This window comes from Xenopus tropicalis, chromosome 9 (genome assembly GCF_000004195.4).
Source record: "Xenopus tropicalis strain Nigerian chromosome 9, UCB_Xtro_10.0, whole genome shotgun sequence".
Taxonomy (NCBI): Eukaryota; Metazoa; Chordata; class Amphibia; order Anura; family Pipidae; genus Xenopus; species Xenopus tropicalis.
In genome coordinates, this window is record NC_030685.2 from 54045989 (window position 1) to 54071659 (window position 25671).

The window sequence follows — 25671 nt, forward strand, 5'->3', positions numbered from 1 at the left end:
AGACTGCCTTCTAATTGTGCCCCATTTGCTTGCAGATACAAACATGTGTAGGGGCTAGGATTGCCAGCTTTTCTGAAAAACAGCTATATTTTTATCTTTCCTCATTATTGATAAACTACAAGCAGCAAGACATCCCGTAGCCATGACATTACCTGAGTTTAGAAACACATCTAACATTAGCCAGGGTGATAATGGTCTTTTTTTGGGTTACCAGATCACTTGAAAATTCAGGGACATGTCTAGAAAATCCAGCTAAAAATGTGGATTGCATGCAATCAGTGCAGCCCTGCAACATGCAGTCAGTAGAGATACTAAATGACTCCTGCCTGTAGTTAGGAAATAATGGGAGCTGCAACATGCAGCTATAGTTTATACAGGAGCAGTGGCCGGCTTCGTGTATCCAGTTCCAGCTGCTCTTGGAATAAGTGCAGCCCTACAACATGCTTGTAGAAGACATACCAATGAATTTTGCAATTACCTGGAAACACTTGTAAACAATCTGGACTACTATTAACCCTTTCACTGCCAGCCGTTTTGTTCAAAGCAGAACTTTTATTGCCAGTATTGCACTGTTTCACTTTAGGGGGCCTTTCCTTAGGGGGGCTTTTAGTCTACCCAGGAAAACAATACATCATTTTTTCAGGACAACCTAAGCTTTCAAAATATGATAGAATTTTTGTGTAACTCCAATTCTGTAACAAGATATAGGCTTCTAAATGTAGCAATAAAATTGTACGAAACCTAGCTTTGTCTGATTTTCGGAGCGTGTGTGGCCTGAGAATTATCATCCCAATAATTTTTGTACCATGGCAATCGTTCATTTAGTCGATTGGCCAGGTAAGAAAATTAGTCGGATAACCATAAAATCTGTGCATGTATTGTGTATTGGATGGTATCCTTGGGGGACCTACAATGGAAGTCACTTTCGTACCACTGGCGTCTGCCAACTATTTCATATTCAGAATATCCTCCGACTTGTATTTTTAGGGCTTTATACTACAATTTCAGAGTGAATGTTAGTTTTAGACTGTCGCATTTATATGTACGACTGATATCCAAAAGTTTGTGGGAAGACTAAAATCTGAACGCGTTGTAGGGACCCATAGGGTTAAGTTCCCTATGGTGTTATCCCCTACCTTTATGTTATCTGTGTTGTAATAGGGCAGAGCCCTCTACACTCAGATTACAGTATTAGGCTACCCCCTATAGGTTTAGCCCAGGTTGACCACTCCCCTTGTGCAGACTATATAGTGTCTGGCACAAGGGAGTGTCTTCCTCTTTGGCTGATGTTGTCCTGAGGCTGCATGTCATTGAGCCTGAGGCAATTAGGCCCCAGTAAAGAGAACTGCTGATTTGTAAGTCGGGGACAGGGCCCCGTGAATGAGATAAAGCCAGCACAGTCAGTCATATGTAATAGCACCCTCTAGGAGTGGTGAGCATAGATAGCTTATTTAGTAAGGGCAGCACTGGCCCCATCAAAGGAGACTGTAAGGGTTTAGTCCAACCCAGGCTTTGTATGCCTTGCTGTAGGGACCACAGTTAAGACGCAGGATTCAGGCAGTTCCTTACCCTGAACCATAGTTGGCTGGAGGGGATCCGTTCCAGTAAAGGGCATCCATTCCTGGCATACAGCTAATACTCTGCATAACCTCCAAGTGGGCTATACTGTTACCTTGAGTGTCACTTCTGCTATGTTCTCTGTGACCAAGTTCTATACTGCTGTGACTGTGAGTATATACCCTGTTGCACTATTCTATATGTGCCTTGTTCAATAAACCATTATTCAGTTAACTGCAAGAGCTCCTGGCGTCCAGTCACTCATTATATTGCACAACACAGTGTGGGTTGTAGTTCAGCAACACCATAAAGCCCCTGATATAGCTCCCAAATAGCGGAGGCCCATTCCTGGGAAAGGGGGTTGAATGTAACCCATGCTCTAATTATCCAACTAGCCTGGTATAATACCCCTATTAAGCCAAACAAGTGTTACAGCGTATTGCCAGCTTAAGTGCAATGAGAGGTCAATTAAATTGATCAAAAACTATAAAGAATAAAAAGTTGCTGAGAACAATACACATAATATACGAAAAGCAAACCACCCCTACAGGTGTCTATCCCTGCGAATAAGCAATGACTTGCCAGGTTTGTCATGCCTGCCTCCAATAAATCATAGTCAGACCTCTCAGGCAAGCAAGCTCCTTGTGAATAGCAGCATTGGGATAGTATTACTGATACTGGCACATCCACGGGCCCTGTGCCTCAGCAACATGAGCAACTTGCAGGGAAAACTGCAGCAGCAACTCTGAAAGTCTGCTTTAAAACAACATTTAATAACGCTCAAACAGGGCACGGAGACCCCGACAGGCGAATTGTCCGAAGGCGGGAAATACATACCTACTGCTCCCCTAAACTTTCACCAAGTAGTGGTTTCCTTTCACATTTGGTACAAACGCTGTCATTGGTGCTTTCCTATTCAGAAAGTAGAGGCACAGTGGATCCCGCCCCATAATACAAAACCCCGCCCCATAATACAAAGCCACGCCCATAATACAAAGCCCTGTCCCTTTCTCTGCCCCCAGTGATGCTGTAGTGACGCTCCCACTGCCTCACGCGTGTTATTCCCAATGACGCTGCCGTGACGGCTTCCCTTCCTTTTTCTTGCGCACCCAGTAGCTGAGCTGCCCGGGGGATATCACGGACACACTCTCTGCGCAATTTCCTGTTTCATTTATAGTCGGTAAGTGGGCTTTCTTACCTGTAGAAAAGTTAGCTATAGACCACAGAGTCATGCACCACACTCCACAGGCTCCCGCTTGTACCAGTCTATTTTTCCCAATACAATCCCTTTAGGTTGCTAATAGAGGCGGGGCACAAGAACACAATAAGAACTGCGAGTTTAAAGGAACAACGTACCCCTTTTTCCAACATTAGTGCAATGCACAGGGCTTGTGCTGAACATGTATGAATAGCATTTAACACTAGACCAGTCTGGCATGCAAGGAGCTTTGCTGAACCCTGGCAGCAGCATTCAGTTTATGGGGATTTTCTCTCATCGGTATATTCCATTACAAGGTGGAACCTAAAAACTTGGTACAAAGTAGCCATTGTAAATAGGACATTGGCTAGAATATCATTATACAATGATGGAGTAAGACACTCTGTTAAAATATGGTATATTCATCCTTAATAGAAATAAAAGCATGTGTGCAAGTCCTTACTCCTTTGAGTATGAGTTGTGTGACTTCCTACAACATACTGAGCCAACAATATTGCACTTGTGTCACTGCTAAGATTGAGGGCAGAGGCCACCTTAGGCTGATGCCACATGGGGCATATAGGTATGGGACCTGTTATCCAGAATGCTTGGAACCTGGGGGTTTCCTGTTATGATAATAAAAAATGTTTTACATTAAAAAAACCCAGTTGGATTGTTTTGCCTCCAAAAAAGATTAATTACCTGAACCAAAAAGATACTGTTTTATTATCACAGAGAAAAATGAAGTATTTCTTAAACCATCATTTTATGTTTGGAGTTTATGGAAGACGGTCTTCCTGTAATTCAGAGCTTTATGGATAAAGTATTCCATTTCTGTCTATGGAAAAGTACACTGCCCTGAGTTATTATTTCTAGAACGCTGTGCCACCCTAATTTCTTGATGCCCCAGCGATCCTCTGTGCTGTTCCTGAAAACGCCATTGTGCAGTAAAAATCGCAACTTTAAAGTTCTTATACTACTTTGTTACACATTAGTGCTTGCCAGGACACCAGAGACCATCTCTGGGGCATCATCATATATAAAGGCCTGGGGTCTAAGGGCCTGGGCACATGAAGCCTCCTCTTCTCTCAGCCTGCCTTTATTCTTAAGGCTGAGAGAAGCAGATCCGCTACCTTACGCAGCTCCATGTAGCTGCAGTGGAACGTACAGCTTCCGCCTGAGTGCAGGTACATGGAGTGGCGCGGAGAACAGACCAAAAATGCCTGATTTTCTGGATGACATCTGCTCTTTGTACCTACAATCAGGCAGAATCTGTACTTTTCAGTGCAGACAAACTGAGCTGGGGAAAGGAGTGGGTTCTCTCAGCCTGACAAAAACCACAATAAACAAGCATTATGATGGCACACTAATAGTAAGTTTAGAGATTCTGGGTGCTGTCTGTAGGAGACTACCTGAAAGTCTCCATACTAAATAAAATAAATAAATAATGCCAAAAAAAGGGCACTCCTAAAATATAGTTTATATAGGTTATAGTTTAATAACTATTCCTTTCAGTCTGTGAAATTAGGTATGTCTGTGTAAAAATAAAAATATTTGTTTATTTCTGGAAGTTGAGCAGTTGCCATTTTGTTACAGTTGGGGTTATATTTATCATGCTGTGTATAGTGGAGCATTATCGGTGATGTTGCCCAGGGCAACCAATCGGCAATTACATTTCAACAGTTAGAAAACTGTACTACTTGTGCAAAATGTTAGAATGTATGAGCTTATTTTCATAGGTGCATTTCGCAGTGTAGTCCGTTTGTAGTGTGGGCTCCTATTCCAGAAATGTACAAGTGCCTGATAAAACTGGTTCTAATCTGTCATTGGGCAGTCAAAATACCCAGAATTACTAGAAGCTAATGGAACACATTGTGTTTTCTCCGATCATGATCACAGGATAGGAATAGAAACACATCCTTCTGTGCGCAATGGAGCAGATTTCACACAGATAAAGAACACTTTTTGGGCCAAAAACTACCCTGTGTGTGCATTGGAAGACAGATGGCAACATTTCAAAACAACCAGTCACAGGGCACCTGTATGTATTGAGAATAAATACATAAGGCTAAATGAAACACATATGTTATGGTACACTCATGATGTGGCAGTTACCCTATACAGAACTCTGCTAGAGACTATTTCCCTCGCCGGTCGTACCTCTTGTTCTGTTCTGCTGTGCCATCAATATGCTGGCATTTTGTCATTCATTCCAAGTCCTTGGTCCCAATTTATAAAACATATTCAGACATTACCCAGCCTGACCACCCTGCCTCCCCTTCCTACATGTTCTCTTCATTATACAATTCATGTGTAAAAAGCCACATAAGTGTTGCAAAATTTCTTAGAAACAGGTGGAATTGGGCAAGATATGCACACAGTAGAACCTCTGATTTTACATTTCCCAGGGGACTGCGTCAAAACAGTGTTAATTCCGGAAAACCATTAAGGCCAAGAAAGGAAAACTGCAGCTTGCCTGTATTTTAAATTGGAATTACATCTCTTCTAGTGCAGAGATCTCTCAACACTTGTGATGTGCCCCCTCTCGACCCACTCTGATGTGAAAAAAACAAAGCAAAGAGGGAGGCATCGACTTGGCTGCTTCAGAGTGGCTCTAAGCCCTGAGATGGCGCTGTTCTTATACACCATTTTACTTCCAATCCCCTTCATCACTTTGCATCTCTTCTATTCACTCACCTCTAGGAGACATCCCTGCTCAGAATGGGCCTGTATACAGTACAGTGGATAATAATGTGATCATGATTGTACAGGGCTGTAGAATATGTTGTAAAATGTTTATATACACTGCCTTCTTGTGGTTGATTATGAATAATATTCAGACAACAGAAAGAGCCTTTGTAATGAACTGAAGACCTGTCACAGGTGAATTCGGGAATCAAAAGAAGGAGCATGGACATTCTAAATTGTTTAATATTAAATCCGATATCCAACCACACATGAAATATGGAATTTAAAATCAAGTTTACATCAAATAGGAAATAAATACCAGATCCAACCAAATACAAGTACTATTTTTTTATTACAGTACTCGCAAACATAGTTCCTGTGCATATTAATTTTAGTGGGCTGTTTAAAGGTTTCAGAGAAAATTTCATCCACTGAAGCGCCATGTTGGCCAGTGCATAGTAGTATATTGATAGCTTCAGCTCCACTTCACTTCTTTCTTTTCCAGTTATTTGGGCTGTCGGCCTGAAGAAACTTAACATTAGAATGGTGCACAGACATTTTAAACTCTAACCAGACAGCAGAAAATATAGGGTAGAAAGAGTATCCAGTGCCTCGGCAACCTGCTAACAAACTCTACCATCTCAGCCATTAAGCACTGTAGAAGCCAGATCAAGACTTCCTAGTGCAGGAATCTGCAGCCAATCGACACTACTTGCAGATGTGAATTACCACATGACTCTTGCACCCTTTCATTCTGGATATACTGACAGTTCCCAGGTGAGATTCTTTATATAAAGTGTTGTAATAAAAACATTTAGACAGGAGTGTTCATAACTGCTTTTGTGATCAGATGTTTTGTTAGTGGAATATTGCCAACCAGCTGACATAGAGCAGAGTGATGGGTTTTTAATCTGTGCATTTGGATGGAGTTAGAGATTTGTGTTGTACCACTGCCAAAGGGGGCAGAAGGTCCCTAAAACTTTTAGTTTTTTGTTCCTAAACAAACATTTTAGTGGTACTTTATTACACCAATCTACCTATTCAGTGGCCGATATAAACTTAGATATCTTTGTGTATAGAGCTGAATGGTGTGTTTTGTCTATAATTGCAAGTCTCCAGTGGTGTCCAGTAGGAAGTTCCTGTTGTATCATGTAATGGCACTACATTTATTAAAGGAACAGTAACTCTAAAAAATTAAAGAGCTTTAAAGTAATAAAAATATAATGCACTGTTGCCCTGCACTGGTAAAACTGGTGTGTTTGCTACAGTAACACTACTATAATTTATATAATAAGCTGCTGTGTAGCCACGGGGGCAGCCATTCAAGCTGGAAAAAAGGAGAAAAGGCACAGGTTACATTGCAGATAACAGATAAGTTTTGTAGAGTACAATAGTGTTTTATCTGTTATCTGCTATGTGCCTGTGCCTTTTCTCCTTTGAATGACTGCCTCCATGGCTACATAGCAGCTTATTTATATAAATTATAGTAGACTTTTTGAAGGAAACACACAACTTTTACCAGTGCAGGGCAGCAGCACATTACATTTTAGTTACTTTTATACACTTTCATTTTTTGGAGTTACTGTTCCTTTAATTGTAATTAAATGTCACAAAAAAGACAGAGCTAGAGGTAAGGCTATATAGAAAACAGCCGGGAAATGTTTAAAACGTTTGAATAAAGGCAATGAGACATTATGTTTCAGTTCATATATATATATATATATATATATATTTTTTTTTTTTACAGTTCGGTATGCCAAAGTGTATTGTAAATGGATGTTCCCATGGCAGCAGAGGTAAAACCCCATCTCCAAATGTGGTACTGCATGTGTTTCCTGGAAATATTGATATTATAAAAAGATGGCTTGTAGCTATTGGGCAAAACTTTGGTGACTTGGACACCTATGCTCAAAGAATTATAGAGGGCAAGAAAACTGATTCCTTCCGAATTTGTTCATGTCACTTTACTGAAGATTCTTACACTTTTCAAGGAAGAAGAAAGGCTTTAAAGAAGTCAGCAACTCCCACATTGTTTCTTTGGAGTGGATCTGCTTCAGATGGATGTAAAGCAGTCCCTGCAAAGAGAGCCCGTAATGATAAAGGTGACCAATGTGAATCTCTGCCTTTTCAGTCTCACCAGAACTCAGCATCTAATTCTTTCTCACAGCAAACAATTACTGGCCAGACAAAGAAGAAAACTATAAAAATCAGGCGTAGTAATGATTCTACCTGTACAAAACAAAATTCCTGTAAGAGGAATGCTTCAACTCAAACAATATTTGAAAATGGGGATGCAGTTACATCCTACTATTGCTCGCAGTGTGCTTCACCACTCAATAAAACTAGTGTTACATCAGTTCAGACATTGAATTTGCTGCCCTCAGAACCGGCATACAGCAAAATTCATTTAGTTGATTCTGAAGGGCAATCTGAATGTAAATCTAAACCTACTATTTTTCATGATATTAAAATGGAAATTGAAGACGCTGAGAACACTTTATCAGATGACGGCACAGATACATCAAGTAGCATTGGTGATGATTCCGACATATCTAAACATAGTGAAGATAGCCCCATATTCATAGAATATGAAAGTGAGGAAGATGATGAAATAGATCAGTCAATAGAACCTTTTGATGTTTTAAATACTGCTAAGGATCCGGTGGATGATCACACTTTCCTAGTTTATGAATCTTGCCTTGATAAATTGCTATTGTCTTCAAGATGTGGTAGAGATCCAAACTGCTATTCACCAATAAAAAAATTGAAAAAGTATGTATATGGATCATTCTTAACTGTCAAAGCGGTATGTCAGAGTGGACACCATTTTCATCTTTGGGACAGTCAGCCTCGTAAAGGTTCCATATATTATGGAAACCTGCTGATGTCTGCATCAATCCTTCTTAGTGGTTCTGACTTTGCAAAAGTTTATGCCATGAATAAGCTCTTGAAGTTAAAACAAATGTCGCCATCTGCTTTCAAGCGATATCAATCAAATTATTTCATTCCAGTTATAGACCACCACTGGAAGACTGAGCAGGACAAACTAATAAAGCATATTTCAGGGAAATCTGTATTTCTTGTAGGAGATCATGATATAAACATCCCTGGTAGCTTTTCTAAGTACTGCACATATTCACTCATGGAAGGCGCCTCCATGAAGATTATCAATTATAGGGTGGACCAAGTTTCTTCTACCACTTCCTCTGCTGATGCTGAAAAACAGTCTTTTCAGAAATCACTGGATGAACTCTTGGAAAAAGATGTTAAGGTGAAAAGCATATGTACAAATCGTCGCAAGGCAATAAGAAAACTTATTTATAAAGACTATTCCGACATACTACATAAATATAATATTGACCATATTAGCAGGTCTTTAAGGAACAAACTGTCATCTGCTAGTAAACAGAAAAACTGTAGTCAGATATCACAGTGGATTAAACCCGCAGTCAGTCATCTATTGTGGGCCTCTCAGACATGTGATGGTAGTGCTGATTTGTTGAAAAAGAAGTGGCAATCATTACTGAATCATGTTACAAAGGTGCACAAATGGGAGACTTCTCAGCAATTCCATGGATGCACACAAGAAAATCTGAGTGCGAGGTGCAAAAGAAAGTGGATGAAATGTGGTTCAACAGCATTCAACAGATTCAAAGAAATTGTTATGTCTGCTCAACTCATCAGAGACCTCAATCATCTTTCAGAGTTCTGCCATACAGATGAACTAAAGCTATACCACAGTAATCTCCTTAAATATCGGCCAAGAACACTTCACTCCATGGATGACGTGGTTGTCCGCACTCAACTTGCAGCTCTTGATCATAATTACAATGTTCACAGAGGAAAAGCACAATGGAATGATACCGATGTGCAGGACCCTTCTGCTGGTTTACAGCCTAAAGTAAGAAAATGTGTCTTTGATGTAGCTTCAAAAGCTTTCCTTTTGGTCATCCTGAAGGATATTGTGAGGTATGTGGAAGGAGAAGTCAATATCGAAAGGCAAACTTTAAGTGACCGACTTCCTGACAACCCTTCACTGGAACACAGGCCAATGAAGAATGAATCATGGTGAAATGGTTCACACAATTAACAAGGTAGATTTTAGAATCTATAAGAAAAAAAAATCATTATAAATTACTCTTATCTTTATTACTATTATCCTGTTATTTTTTAGAAAATGTAGGAGTTTTAGATCTAATGTGCAAACTGTAGGGTGGGGTGGGGGCATAATAAAATCTTTATTGAGAAACTAAAATACAGTTTATCCACAATGTAGTATGTGCTGTGCCTATAAATGTGAGTTTATAATTTTGTATTATACATGTATGGGATCTATTATGTGGAATGCCTGAAACTTGGGTTTTGCCAGATAAGGAGATTTTCCCTTAATTTGCATCATCATACTCTAAAAAACTAAAAAAAAAAACAAAACATTTAAACTTTACATGAATCGGCTAGATTGCAGTGGAGTAGGCCCGTGGAGGGCCTATACACAGGCAGATAAGCCTCCAAATCGGTTTGAAGGGACAAATTGGCAGCCTAAATCTACCCTTGTATGGCCACCTTAACTGTTCTGAGGAGTATTTAAGATTAGCATCACAGAGCTCTAACATCCAACTCAGAAAAGTGTTCATAATAACTGGGGAGAATATTCAACTATAGGGAGTAACTCTGGATTCCTCAGATCACTGCTGGATCAGTCTAACCCAGGAGTGCCCAGACATCGTCACCCTGTGATCTACTTTTTGCCACCTGGCCTCCATCATGAGATCTACCACAGTTACAATTGTGTGGCGTCTTTCATTTGGCACATTAAGCAAGAAAAAGTATCAATCAATGTTTAACAAATACACATAGCAATATATAAATGCAGTGCCAAATTTACACTTAATGCCCACATAACATTTAAGTGTCAACTTAAATTTTAATGTAAAAGGATTGTAGTTGTTTTTACTACTTTATAGCCTGCACACAGAATCATATATAAACTAGGAATAAATATATACAGCGGCCCGGTGGGGACAATCTTCTATACTGGGATCAAACTACAAAGACAGATAGCTTGAGCAGCCACACTCCAAAGCTCCAGGATGCTGGGGGGAAAAAGAAGTGTTGGGATGTCATCCCACCCAGAAACTTTAAAGTGATTTACTGGTAGACCGCGATCTACCATTTGGGCACCCCTGATCTAACCCTATATGTTAAGTATATACATCACAAAGAAGATATTCCCAGCTTGCCAATGATTCTATGCATAGTGCATGGAACAAATCTGGAAAGCATTCTTTGGCACTAAGGCTCTGCATAGTGCATGGAACAAATCTGGAAAGCATTGTTTGCACTAAGGCTCTGCCTTTTGTTTTTCCTAGTTTCATAATGCTATTGCAATATATTGTTTTTCTAGCAAATGTTTTGCCCTTCCCCCCCTTTTTATTTATTTAAATAGTTGTGAATAGTTTGCATAGTAGAAAGATACAACAATATTATTGAATTATTACCAACAAACAGAATAGCGTAACATTGTTCTCATTAAAGTTAGTAAAAAGTTTTTAATTGATACAGGTCTGAGATCAGTTATCCAGAAACCCATTATCCGGAAAGCTGCAAATTACAGGAAGGCCATCTCCCAGCTTTAATCAAATAATTTTAATTTTTAAAAATGATTTCGTTTTTATCTGTAATAAAAGTTAATTGTACTTGATCTCAATAAGATATAAGTAATCCTTACTGGAGGTAGAACAATACTTATTTAATGTTTCAATTATTTTTTAGTAGACTTAAAGGGATGGTTTAATGTCAATTTTAGTTTTAGCATGTTATAGAAAGTCTTATTCCATGTTTCTTATGGTTTATTTTTTATAGTTTTTGAATTATTTGCCTTTATCTTCTACATCTTTCCACCTTTTAAATGGGGGTCGCTGTCCCCAGCAGCTAAATAAACTATTGTTCTGTGAGGCTACAATTGTATTATTATTCTTAGATTGTATTACATATTGTTCTATTCAGTCCGCCATCTTTTCATATTCCAGTTTTTCATTCAAGGACTGGAATTGCTAAGGTTGCCAAGGTAAACAAGGCCCCAGCAACCAGATAGCTGCTGAAATTGGAGAGATGCTGAACAAAAAGCTAAATACAGGTATAGGACCTTTTATCCAGAATGTTTGGGACCTGGGGTCTTTCTATAATTTGGATCTCCATAACTTAAGTCTGCTAAATCATTTAAACATTAATTAAACCCAATAGGATTGTTTTACATCCAGTAAGTGTTCATTATATCTTAGCTGGGATCAAGTACAAGGTACTAAATTATTATTACAGAGAAAAAGGAAAACATTTTTAAAAATCTGAATTATTTTATTAAAATGGAGAGTATGGGAGATGGCCTTCATGTAATACAAAGCTTTGTGGATAACGGATCCCATACCTGTAACTGAAAAACCATGAAAAATAAAAAACAATTGCAAATTATCTCAGAATATCGATGTCTATGTCAAACTAAAAGTTAATTTAAAGGTAACCAACCCCTTTAAGGTATTGAGATCCAAATTACAGAAAGACTCATTATCCAGAAAACCCCAGGTCCCAAGCATTTTGGATAACCGGTCCCATACCTGTATTGTATTTTGTATAAATTATTCAAATTTTATTTCTCTACTAATCTCTACTAATATGTAATGTGCCGTAATTGCTAGTAGTATGTGCTAGTATTAATATTTTTTTTTCTTTTACAGACCTATTTTGTGGATTTCTTGCTATCCGAGGAGTGACTTAAAATCATGTTTTTTTTTTTGTTTTGTTTTTTTTTATATAAAAGCTTTTTATTCAACTAAATTCTTTCCATCGAATCAGTCACGAAAATGCCAGTGCATGCAAGTGATATCCTGATCCTGTGCATTTTTAAAGTGGCAGTATACATCTCTGTTCTGTAATAAGGAAATGGAATAAAAGCAAAAGTGTATTCCAACTGTGATAAATTCTGATTGCTAGTGATGAGCTTTGTGTGTGCGTTGTCACTGTGTAGCGGCCACACTCAGATCAGCATTGTGTTATTGCTGTTTTCTACAATGATATCCTAGGGCAGGGGTCCCCAACCTTTCTTACTCTCCACTCCCTGGGCACTAGAGCTGAGCTAACCAGGTCCTCTGATGTCACTGTGGACCATTCAATTACACTGGGAAATGGTGACTAATACATTTCTGAGGGGTAATCGCCTGGCCCACAGGTCCACTATTAGGATCAAAGCTTTTCCCACATTAGTCTATAAGCAGCAAATTGAAATGTATTGCTGACTGACCGTCTGTCTACCCATCAAGCTGCCCTAAAAGAAAATATATTGCAGCCAGTCACCAAATTCTGTGGCACTTTCTTTACTTTTTCATTGAACTGGAAGTGACTGACAGATTTCCTTAGACATCTCAGATTCATTACCTGTTTAAGATCACTAATTTAGAAGTTTAGTTTTGTATATAATTAACAAAATTATAATATGTAACTGAAGTAAAGTTTTGTAGTCCTATTTTTTCTATTGTGTTTAATAAAATGTATTTTGTACTTAAGTACTTAATTTGTGTATTATTTTAATACGACATTGACTGTTACTGCCCATTGCCACAGTATTCTATATATATATATATATATATATAATATATATATATATATATAATATATATATATATAATATATATAATATAATTAATATATATACATTCCAATTGACAATGAGCACTCCTCATCCTTTATAATTCATTTATTGTTGCATTAAAAACATCAACGTTTCGGTCCAGGTCTAGGACCTTTATCAAGATGTTAAATGGTTTAAGGTCCTAGACCTGGACCGAAACGTTGATGTTTTTAATGCAACAATAAATGAATTATAAAGGATGAGGAGTGCGCATTGTCAATTGGAATGAATATGAGCTACAACCATGTGCAGCGCCCTTGAATTGGATATGGAGTAAAGTGAGTAATGGGAGTGCGGACCTAGTGATACAATACTATATATATATATATATATATATATATATATATATATATATATATATATATACATATACAGTGGCTTGCAAAAGTATTCGGCCCCCTTGAACTTTTCCACATTTTGTCACATTACAGCCACAAACATGAATCAATTTTATTGGAATTCCACGTGAAAGACCAATACAAAGTGGTGTACACGTGAGAAGTGGAACAAAAATCATACATGATTCCAAACATTTTTTACAAATAAATAACTGCAAAGTGGGGTGTGCGTAATTATTCAGCCCCCTGAGTCAATACTTTGTAGAACCACCTTTTGCTGCAATTCCAGCTGCCAGTCTTTTAGGGTATGTCTCTACCAGCTTTGCACATCTAGAGACTGAAATCCTTGCCCATTCTTCTTTGCAAAACAGCTCCAGCTCAGTCAGATTAGATGGACAGCGTTTGTGAACAGCAGTTTTCAGATCTTGCCACAGATTCTCGATTGGATTTAGATCTGGACTGTGACTGGGCCATTCTAACACATGGATATGTTTTGTTTTAAACCATTCCATTGTTGCCCTGGCTTTATGTTTAGGGTCGTTGTCCTGCTGGAAGGTGAACCTCCGCCCCAGTCTCAAGTCTTTTGCAGACTCCAAGAGGTTTTCTTCCAAGATTGCCCTGCATTTGGCTCCATCCATCTTCCCATCAACTCTGACCAGCTTCCCTGTCCCTGCTGAAGAGAAGCACCCCCAGAGCATGATGCTGCCACCACCATATGTGACAGTGGGGATGGTGTGTTCAGAGTGATGTGCAGTGTTAGTTTTCCGCCACACATAGCGTTTTGCATTTTGGCCAAAAAGTTCCATTTTGGTCTCATCTGACCAGAGCACCTTCTTCCACATGTTTGCTGTGTCCCCCACATGGCTTGTGGCAAACTGCAAACGGGACTTCTTATGGTTTTCTGTTAACAATGGCTTTCTTCTTGCCACTCTTCCATAAAGGCCAACTATGTGCAGTGCACGACTAATAGTTGTCCTATGGACAGATTCCCCCACCTGAGCTGTAGATCTCTGCAGCTCGTCCAAAGTCACCATGGGCCCCTTGGCTGCATTTCTGATCAGCGCTCTCCTTGTTCGGCCTGTGAGTTTAGGTTGACGTCCTTGTCTTGGTAGGTTTACAGTTGTGCCATACTCCTTCCATTTCTGAATGATCGCTTGAACAGTGCTCTGTGGGATGTTCAAGGCTTTGGAAATCTTTTTGTAGCCTAAGCCTGCTTTAAATTTCTCAATAACTTTATCCCTGACCTGTCTGGTGTGTTCTTTGGACTTCATGGTGTTGTTGCTCCCAATATTCTCTTAGACAACCTCTGAGGCCGTCACAGAGCAGCTGTATTTGTACTGACATTAGATTACACACAGGTGCACTCTATTTAGTCATTAGCACTCATCAGGCAATGTCTATGGGCAACTGTCTGCACTCAGACCAAAGGGGGCTGAATAATTACGCACACCCCACTTTGCAGTTATTTATTTGTAAAAAATGTTTGGAATCATGTATGATTTTCGTTCTCACGTGTACACCATTTTGAATTGGTCTTTCACATGGAATTCCAATAAAATTGATTCATGTTTGTGGCTGTAATGTGACATATATATATATATATATATATATATGTTTATTTGGAAATGGAACTGCTGTCTAATCCCTAGAGCTTACATATTCTGGTATTAGGCAGCAATTTGCAAGTCAGAATTGACGGTGAATAGGAGAGGGCCCCAGATAAATAAAGAATAGTAATAGAACTGTATGTTGGATGGCAGATATATTTTATAATTAAAAAAATAAATACAATTATAAACTGTAGAATAAACCTGTTATACTAAAAATTTTAATAAAATTAATGTTAATGGAATTATTAAAATGTTTTTTAAAAATAAATGTATGTAAAATTTGCATTTTAAAACATCCATATTGATAGGCACTGATGATAATACAAATAACCTTTAACAGTCTTTTCATTTGACTTATCAATAGAGCAGCACAATTGTAAGTGTAGGCACTTTAAATCCAGTGTATTCTACGTTGGGTTTGTCAGGTATAGGCAGTTGAGTTGGTGTTGGGATGTCTGGACAATTCACTTAGTAACAACTTTGCCAAGAAAATGTGAAATACTCAAAAATAAATGTGCAATGTGTTCTTGCCTATGTTGGTGGCAGGTATTACTGTGACCGCAGTTGCTTTCTTCTTTGTGCTTAGCTGCAGGTAGCAAATATACCTTCAAGTCAGAATAGCCTTGTTACTTCACAGATATCAACCTATTTTAAGAAAATAAATCTACCATTGCAAGGGAAATGCAAAAATAACAAAACTATTTTCACTATGACTTACAGTGCCAACAACGATTAGCATTACCAGCAGTTTTGGATTAAAAATGAATGTCTGTTCATTGCCAGACCTTGATGGCCTCTTGATAGCTTGTGAATGATCTGCTCTTGGCATCTGATATTACCTCTATATGTGGTAAACTGAGTGGGTAATTATTCAGGTTTTACTTTATAGGCTCACTCAGTAGATTTAGTCATCCTAATTTAACAGCCCAAGGCCACCACAGCCCTTCTTGCATGCACCTCCTAAGATGACCCAGTAGCTCTGCTGATTTCTATTATAATTATATATGCAATGAAGGTGATTTGGAAATACACAATATGGTCCTCCCTTAGGCTAATGTCCCCCGGAGCAAGTTAGTTGCCTGCAATAGAACTATTGGTTAATATGCTCTCTCTCAAGAAAATCGGAAAATAATTTTGAGTACTTGGGTTGTCTATATTATTACAGTCCCTTGTATTTAGTATGAGAATGCTCAAACATAAGGGTTGATTCACTAAAGGTCGCTAAGCGTTATTGCATGCTTTTTTGCGTTAAAATTGACGCGAAAAAAAATTCGTGATTCGCTAACGTATTATCGCATGCGTTAAGTCGCATATCGCGTGCGTTAAATAGTGCGCAGCCGAATGCGTTAATTTTAACACATTGTGTTAATTCTCGAGCAGAAATAATACTAGACGGGCTAAATATCGCATTAGTCTGTGCGAAAATTAACACCTACTTGAGGCAGGTGGTAATTATAGAAAAGTACAGTTCATGAGCTTTTGGCAACACAATATGGACTTTGCAGTGGGATTTATTCAAGTCTGTGTTGGCCCTAGAGTGATGCAGCCTCCAGTTTGCATCATAGTTTTCCGAAAGTAATGGTGTGTATGGCTAATATGGCGTGCGTTTTTTCACATGCGACGACAGTTTGTGCTGCGTTAATTAGCGTGCGTTGCGCAAATACCGCACGAAAATAGTCTTTGCGACAATTAGCGCAAACAGCATCGCGTCTAAATTAATGCAAGTATCCTTTTAGTGAATCGTGCGTTAAGACACGAAAAATAAAATGCGATAAAAATTTTAACGCATGCTATAAATAGGGCTCGTTTTAACACACCTTGGTGAATCAGCCCTATAGGAAAGTACACAGTAGTGAATCATCGGTGTTTCCAGGTTCCCTTTATCAAGCTTTAGAGGCAAAGAAATTTGGTGGCTTTAATCCACTTCTTTCTTTTAACATACCTTGTGTACAGTGCCTATACAGGTCTTGGTCTGAACAGACACTAAGCACTGTACTTAGGACATTTTTTTATTGAGCTGCTTTAGAGCTATTTTCCCATTATTCAAAGTGAAGTTCCTTGCCTTAAGCCAGCAGCTGAAATATCTGCAAGTCTTTGCACAATTTGGCCACCTAGATGGTAAGCCAAGCTGAGTTCATCTGATTGGTTCCCAGTCCAACTATTAGATCATATTAGGTGCCTTTTCGGGCAGGACTGCATCAACAGGCCAGTTTGGTTCGTACCCTGCAAGATATCAGTTATGCAGGTTGTCTCTATACATGGATAGATTGGCTTTTTAATTATGAATAGGTATACTGGTTTCCTTTTTTTGCTGCTTTAATCTGGATCTGGCATGAAATGCATTGGATTATATTTACAAAATGGCAAAGGGACAATTCAGTCCAAAATGCACGAATTCTCCCCAGCTGTATTTCTTTACTTGTAATGGCTTGGTAGTACATCTTGAAGGATTTGCTGGTTACTCTATCCTTTGGTAAATATGCCACTTACTGTCCATCCTCACTGGCAGTCCATTTTTACATGTAAACCCAAATATACTATTTTGCATTATGAAAGAAATTCCAAGCAAATATTCTGTTAACATTATCTGTCATTTCCATTGAAACACTATCCCAGTATCTTGCTATTCTCTGGTCCTGGTTCAGGACTGTAGGGGGACCAGTGAGCAATTTTTAATACATCTTGGTAGAATAAGTCAACTTAACAGTGTTTTAGGGTCCTAAATTGTATTTGCTGTTGGGGTCAGGCAGTATTGGAGTCACATAAGTATATCAGTATGTCAATAGTGCAACTATAATGGAACTGACACAAGGTGCCAGACCTGGTGTTTGTTGGTAAATAACACAAGGAGCATGCTGGGATTGAGGAGACCCTCTTCAAATATGCAAAACAACAGGAATTCTGGAATTCCCTATAGGCTGAAGCTTACTCACTGATTCCAATGTACAGGCAGGACCTAAACAATCAATATCTGACGGTGCTTTGTAATACTTTCATTGAGCTTCAGCCTATGGGGGGGGGGGGGGGGAATCTATGAAGATGGAAAACTGAGGGCCTATCATTTCTGTTGTGGAGTAACAGTGCTTGATGTTACCTTCCTCAAAGCGAACTCTGAGGTGACAATATTTATGAATCTATCTCTTTTATTGTCCATTGTCTTCCACTGCCTTTCATAAATACAGTGATAGGGACTGGGTGGGGGGATGTTTTATGTGCAAGAAAATGAAACACTTGTGCATAGTATGGGAGCTTTGTGAGGTCTTTTTGTGGGACACAGGCAATAGCAACCTCAGTAATGTGAATATGTTCAGCCATGCTGGGTAAATCTCAAAGCTTTAAATCAAACATTTCTATAAAGTTTAGGCGCTCGTATATTAAAAACAAGTTAACTATTTAATTAGTAGCCTGAAACACATTGCTATGGGCTGATGCTACACAGTTGGTATGCCTTTGTAATGAGCAGATAGAAGCCAGTAAGCCGCATCACGTGCCCGGTACAAGTAACCTTTGGGCAATAATAAGATATTTTCTTTGCTGACTGGCCTTATTTCTGTGCAGTTTCCTGCCAGGCTACTGATAAGCTATAAAGGCAACGTAAAGGCAAAGCCCTCTCACTGCAGCAGAATAAAGGGTAAGCCGACTGTGCCTGCAGCACTCTGTTTCTAACTATTTTTCATTTATATCCTATTTATGGGTTTGAATTGCAGAATATTCATGAAATGAAATGGCTTTATTTTGCTTTTATATTTGTAGAAATAATAATGTCTAAACAATTAAGTGCTGCTTTCAGAAATCAGGATATAGTTGCCAGTTTTCTTTGTCCTGCCTGGCAGTCAGAAGGCTGTTTGAAGCCAGGAAGGGTTATGGGCACACAAGACAAAAGACAATGGCAATTTTGCAGAAATACAGCATCTGTTCTATGTGACTCCAGCTTTGAATTAGCTTACATGGAAGTACAGGTAGAGGACCTGTCATACAGAATGCTCGGGACCTGGGTTTTTCTGGATAAGGGATCGTTCCATAATTTGAATCTCCATACATTAAGTCTACTAAAAAATCATTTGAACATTAAATAAACCCAATAGGATGAATTTTTTAATGGGACCGAGTACAAGTTGCTGTTTTATTATTACAGATTAAAAGGAAATCATTTTTAAAAATGGTTGTAATTCAGAACTTTCTGAATAACAGGTTTTTGGGCATATCCCGCACCTGTAACTCAAACAATACTATAGTTGGTTTTTTAATAACTTTGTATTCTACCTCTTTGACTTGAGTTGCTATCAGGTTGCCTTTGGCAGTAACCATATTATTGTGGAAAATGTCTCTAAGCTGGCAGCCCAAAGGAAACACAGCACACCATGGGTAAGTTACAGACATAGAGAGAAGGCAGGCACTCTGGTAGTTCAGTGAAGAAAATCGGTTGTCCATGAGAAGGTAGAGGCTCTATGTGTCATGTGTTAGCTCAATAAAAGTTTTTTGATTTTACTCTACCTTCTCATGGACAACCGATTTTCTTCACTGAACTACCAGAGTGCCTGCCTTCTCTCTATGTTTGTAACTTACCCATGATGGCTCCCTTTAGCTGAAGGTCTGGGGCATGAGCACCTGGGCCCATCTATACTACGGGTGAGATTTACGAATTACTTATGAGCATATGTTTCCTTCATTTTGCAAACACGGCACACCACTTACATATTTCAAGGGTGCATTCACTCCCCCCGGCTGTTTCCAAGCCAAACAACTTCCACTCATACCTTGTAATGGAGAAGTACACCTCTATATTCCGGCAAATATTTCAGCAGAAATGCAGCACAAGCTTTCAGGGGAACACCCCCTTCCTCAGGTGCAATGCACACACAGTGAAACGCTACCATTAAATACCCTTCATGACGTGACACAATCATGTGATTAGTTTAACCCCATAATGCTTAATATCTATAGTGCAAAGTGTCTATAACAATTACATTTTATCCAGCCCTTTTTTTTTTTGTTGCAATGCTTATACCATTACCTAAAAAGAATAAACTGATGTGGGGAGATTACCCCGCCCCCCACACTACCTGTAGCCATGGCAGCCTGACTCTTCTATGTTTTGATTGACTGAGAGGGATGTCGTTATAGCCACACAGCGGGCATCTTGCTTCACTGTCAATCAGGGCACAGAAGCTGCCGCGGTTAGGGGGTGTTACAGTGGCAATGTGAGAACACCCAACTAACAAAACTTTTCCCCAAATGCTGTTATAGTTTCTTACAGGCAAACATTTCCAATTGATGTACACATGGATATTCAGCTTAGTTAGTATTAGAATTTGTGTGTTTTGCATGCAGTGACCCTACACTGGGGAGGTGGGGGTAATTATCCATCGTATACATTGTAGCTGACTGATTAGCCCCAAATTCTTGTACTTAAATATTAAAATGGGTAATGCGAGAGAAGAATCCTTAAATCCCCCCTTTTCTCTGCTGGAGGCCTAGGGGGATAATTAACAGAACAGAAGGGCCTTCAATCAGAAGTCAGAATGTTGCTGTAGACCCCCTTGCACTTGTTCGATTTTACTGTCAGTGATTGGACAGGAACAACATATTTGTGGTGCGTTGCTTTTTGGGGGGGGGGAACACTGCCTTCGACATAGGGACACATTCCCATTCTCCCTAAGAGCCCAGCATTGTGACCTGGCTAGGGTGGCATACATGCTATGCTTATAATTTATCATTAAAACCCACATATATTTATGTTTGTTTAAACTCTAGGTACAAGAAAACTGTCAGTATGGCTAAGCCACTTTTACCGAGGGAGGCTGGCAAGTTAATTGCAGAAAACAGCAAGGATGTCTATGTGGAGGCTGAGGGTGTGAGATCACTGGCAGAGAAGCTGTTTGAGAAGATTGGAAGGAATGAAATAACCCTGAAGGGCTGGAAATCTTTGCATGAGCTGAACCCACAGGATTCTGGGGAAGATGCAGTCAACTGGGTATTCTTTGTTGATACCTTAAACTTCTCTTTCTGGTCAGAGAGTGAAGAAAATAAATATTTGGTCAAGTACAAGGGTAAGGAGTACAGCGGCTATTGGTCCTTGTGTGCAGCAATGAACAGAGCCTTGGATGAAGGTTAGTGCCAGAGTGGAACCACTGCCTGGGTGTCGGGTAATAAGTTGTGGAGAACAGGTAGCAATGAACTCAGCACTCAAAGGACAAATACAAAAAATTCCTTTAGTTGTGCAGAATCAACATTTTGGTCACATATTCAGACTTATGAGTCCTATGAGTGCTGAGTTCACTGCTACCTATTATATATAATATATATATATATATATATATATATATATACAGTGGCTTGCAAAAGTATTCGGCCCCCTTGAACTTTTTCACATTTTGTCACATTACAGCCACAAACATGAATCAATTTTATTTGAATTCCACATGAAAGACCAATACAAAGTGCTGTACACGTGAGAAGTGGAACGAAAATCATACATGATTCCAAACATTTTTTACAAATAAATAACTGCAAAGTAGGGTGTGCGTAATTATTCAGTGCAGTCAGTTGCCCATAGACATTGCCTGATGAGTGCTAATGACTAAATAGAGTGCACCAATCAAGAATCTGTGGCAAGATCTGAAAACTGCTGTTCACAAACGCTGTCCATCTAATCTGACTGAGCTGGAGCTGTTTTGCAAAGAAGAATGGGCAAGGATTTCAGTCTCTAGATGTGCAAAGCTGGTAGAGACATACCCTAAAAGACTGGCAGCTGTAATTGCAGCAAAAGGTGGTTCTACAAAGTATTGACTCAGGGGGCTGAATAATTACGCACACCCCACTTTGCAGTTATTTATTTGTAAAAAATGTTTGGAATCATGTATGATTTTCCTTCCATTTCTCACGTGTACACCACTTTGTATTGGTCTTTCACGTGGAATTCCAATAAAATTGCTTCATGTTTGTGGCTGTAATGTGACAAAATGTGGAAAAGTTCAAGGGGGACGAATACTTTTGCAAGCCACTGTATATATCTATATATATCTATATAAATCTATATATATATATCTATATAAATCTATATAAATCTATATATATCTATATATATATATATATATATATATATATATATATATATATATATATATATATATATCTATATATATCCTTATGTGTATTTATCTGGCTGCAGTTATGCTGATTTTTATTTTCAGGTATACCTCTTACAACTGCCTCCTATTATTCAAGCTTAACATTAGAGCAGCTGAAACACATCCTGCGTTCCGACTCTGAAACCCCCATTCCAATGATAGAAGAACGTCTGGAAATTCTTCATCAGACTGGGAAAATCCTCATGGAGAAGTTTGGAGGCTCGTTCCTAAACTGTGTCCAGATGAGCCAGAATAGCGCAGTGAAACTCATGCAGCTGGTGGTGGACAATTTCCCTTCTTACCGGGATGAGGGTTGTTTTAAGGTAAACAAACACCAAATCTAGTCGTTGATCAGATATTGTTTCCTTGCGGTTATGCAGTGAAGTCCGGCTCCATACCACATGCTCAAGGGGACAGGGTTTTTGAAATGATGATATATAGAAGTCTTTGGAGCCCTTGAGCAACTTGGGGGGCATAAAAAGTCATTAAAAACTATACATTTTGCTTGCAGGCCTCGAGCTGGACAGCGTTGCTGTGACCAAAATAATCACTTTGTACATGCTGATAACCATTAGAAGCAATATCATTTTATGGATTTCAGTTATTGGAGGTTAAGGCAGTCATATATATGGCTGTAAAACATAAATGCAGAGGCCTGCCTCACTGTTGAATTTTAACATATTTTAGTTATTAATGATAAAAAGCTTAATATACTTTATTGTCTGCCATACAACTGATTATAGTCAATATTAGTGTTAGTTATCATTAACAATCTATATGTCACGTATCCTGGTTTTGCCATCTGCATTTATTTCTGCCCACTGGCAGAACCATATGGTACTCTTTACATTGGGATCCCCCACTGACCCACCATATGGGAGCCAAATGAGAGATGCACTTATTTATAAACACAGTTGTGTTATATAAAAGAGCTGCTGTATTCCATCTCTTCCAGGGTAAGAAAGTGGCCTTTTACAAACGAGCCCAGATCCTGGTGGGAGACACATGGGGGGTGCTGGAAGGCAAAGGTGATGGTTGTTTTTATGACATACAAAATATGACCATGTTTGCAGACTACAGAATTCCCCAGGCACTAGCTCATTTTGGAGCAATGAAATATTCAGAAGAGTTGCTGAAACAGCTTAAAGAAGGTTTGTACATGGTATTGTCATTTGTTTTCTTTTCAGACTTACCAAGCTCTTTTGGGCAGTACCCTTGTTATCTCTTGTATCAGTTGTGTTTTGTATGTAATAAGTATGTTCAACATTGGTGCTTTAGATATATGTGTTATTGCAGTAGTTGTAGTTTCAGACACAGATAAGGAAATTGATTGCAAGCCCTTACTGCTCAAAGCACAATCCTCAAAGCAATGGCTAACAAATATGCACACTATCATGTAAAGTGCTGGTTATGCAGAATAAAATCCTTTTACAAGCAATATTAATTACACTCTATAGTAGGGGAAAAAGGCCTTTCTCCCTGCCACCTGGGCTAGTTGTATGGCACTAAAAGAGGCTTACTACATTCTCAGACTCCTTCTTCTTCTTTATATCCCACACAGGATGGCTCTTTAGGAATGGAGATGTGCAGGAGATGGAGATCCGAGGCTGTTCTATCTGGGCCGTGGAACTCATCTGTGAGCAACTGCTCAGGCTTTTTGAAAAGTGTGGAAAGCAGATGAGCAATGAGATTAACCCAGTGCTGATTGACCACTTCCTGTGGGACTATGCCCGGGATTACAGAAACGAGATCAATGCTGTTCCATTTCACAGGGTGCGCTGTATCTACTATTAGTTAAAGCCAAGGTGAAGCTGCAGGTGGAGAGATGGATTTTGTTTACGGATAAGCCCCCCTCCTGGTGTGAACCGGGTTATTCATCTTTGAGTTAATTTCTACAGTTTTATAGAAAGCCCTAAACTATAGCAGTTTTTCAATTGGCCTACATTTTTTATTTCATAATTTCTGAATTATTTGCCTTTCTTTTTTGCCTCTTCCCAGCTCTTTCCAAGGGTCACTGACTAATTAGCAATTAATTTAGATGCATGCCGCAGACTGAACTGATTTATGTGCAGCCATGCAGCATGCATGTAAATTAATTGCTAAATAGACAAGTAGGATGTGGATTCAATATGTGGCCCATATACAGTAAAAGGGGTTAGGTGGCAACCCTAAGTTCAGTTACAGTTGAACTACACCTCCTGTAACAGGCTTCAGTGTCAGGAATTCTGCAGTTCATCTATATGTAAGTACCACAGGTTGGATGTCTAGGTTATAGACCACTCAGGCAGTATTTCTAGTGATGCCACAATGGTGGGTAAGTTGTAGGTAATTGCTAAATGCCCACTCCAGCTGATACTAAACTCCAGTGAGGAACACTGCTTGATTTGGAGGGTCGAACTGCCACCCCAGGGATTTCCTCAGGGAGAAATCTGCCATCTATGTTACCAGGAAAACAAGTTCCTATTTTTCTTCTATATCTGCTGTTAATAAAACAAGATGATAAACCAGAAAAAGGAAATACACAAGGCTTTTATTACCCCGTCAGCAATATATTGACAAATACCCCTCAAATCTAGAAGTGTGATGTACCTTAAGTAATAAAATCAGATCTTCACGCTATAAATGAATGTTAGGCAACTGTTTCATGTCAATATTCTTTCTCATTGCTTTGTAACTCCCTAAACAAGTACAGTATTTGTATTTTTCTAGAAATGCAATAAAATGTGTACCTGCCCAAGGGTAATGGGCAACATATACATTAAGGGGCATAAATATAATCCGTGAAGAAATGTGGCCAGAGAATACAATTTATATTGTAATTTTGAAGCCATGATTCAACATGTAAAATCTCCCATGTCTTTAAAGCTGTAATGATTTTCTGCAGATATGCGTCTAGTGCCTAATTCCAGTGCTTGAATAAAGCAACACTGAGCACCACCTGTTTTCCCACAGTGTTTTGGACCATTGTTCATGCCAGTCTCCTTGACTCCAGTGGGTTAGGTCAGATCTTGAGTGGTGGAAAATATCCTCATTGCTAGCCTGACATAAAGAAATAGATCTTCATGAATATGCCACTTAGTTGTGTCGGATTGCTTTTATATTTACGGTGCCAGGCATTAGTAGATGTGTAAGAAAATCAAGGGAAATGTATAAACATATAAATATTGGTCAAATATTTTACACACTTTTTACAAAAAAATCTGCCCGATAGCACCACAGGCTGCACCACAGGAAGGCTGCATACCTTGCACATTCAATTCTGAAAACAATGAAAGAAATGTGATTGGCTTTTGGCAGCCCTGCCCACTTTTTCTAACCTTGAGTACGTAGTCACCCAGTGACTGACTGTGCAAAGTTTGGGAACCCTGGCATCAAACCAATAAAATTTAATAGGTGAAATCCGATTGGCTGTTGGTGGCTCCTCCCACTTTTCAAAACTAAAACTGCAGTCCTCTAGAGACCAGCTTTG

The 25671-nt window shown here is 39.0% G+C and overlaps 2 protein-coding genes across 7 annotated transcripts in view; one reads left to right on the plus strand and one right to left on the minus strand.

Annotated features, from left to right (window-relative positions):
* Positions 1-2780, minus strand: part of orc2 (origin recognition complex subunit 2) — a 19646-nt gene extending 16866 nt beyond the window's left edge. The window contains exon 1 of one of the 2 annotated variants that reach the window (XM_012970573.3): positions 2756-2780. The gene's annotated coding sequence lies outside the window, so the exon portion shown is untranslated. Of the gene's footprint in view, positions 1-2394; positions 2412-2755 lie in introns of those variants that run through there. The other variant, NM_001079338.1, reaches the window with a different exon arrangement.
* On the plus strand, positions 2556-25139 carry c9orf64 (chromosome 9 open reading frame 64). 5 transcript variants are annotated; one of them, XM_031892709.1, is made up of 6 exons: positions 2559-2737; positions 5949-6220; positions 20827-21182; positions 22266-22525; positions 23158-23353; positions 23764-25139. In XM_031892709.1, the coding sequence occupies exons 3-6, from the start codon at positions 20846-20848 to the stop codon at positions 23994-23996; spliced, it is 1026 nt and encodes a 341-aa protein (XP_031748569.1). In that variant the 5' UTR covers positions 2559-2737; positions 5949-6220; positions 20827-20845; the 3' UTR covers positions 23997-25139. The 5 variants fall into 5 exon arrangements, with proteins under 5 accessions (XP_017952626.2, XP_017952627.2, XP_017952628.2 ...); NM_001030461.2 differs by lacking the exon at positions 5949-6220 and having other exon boundaries at positions 2666-2737; XM_018097137.2 differs by lacking the exons at positions 20827-21182; positions 22266-22525; positions 23158-23353; positions 23764-25139 and adding exons at positions 7191-9537; positions 12175-12999 and having other exon boundaries at positions 2556-2737.
* The last annotated feature ends 532 nt before the right edge of the window (positions 25140-25671 follow it).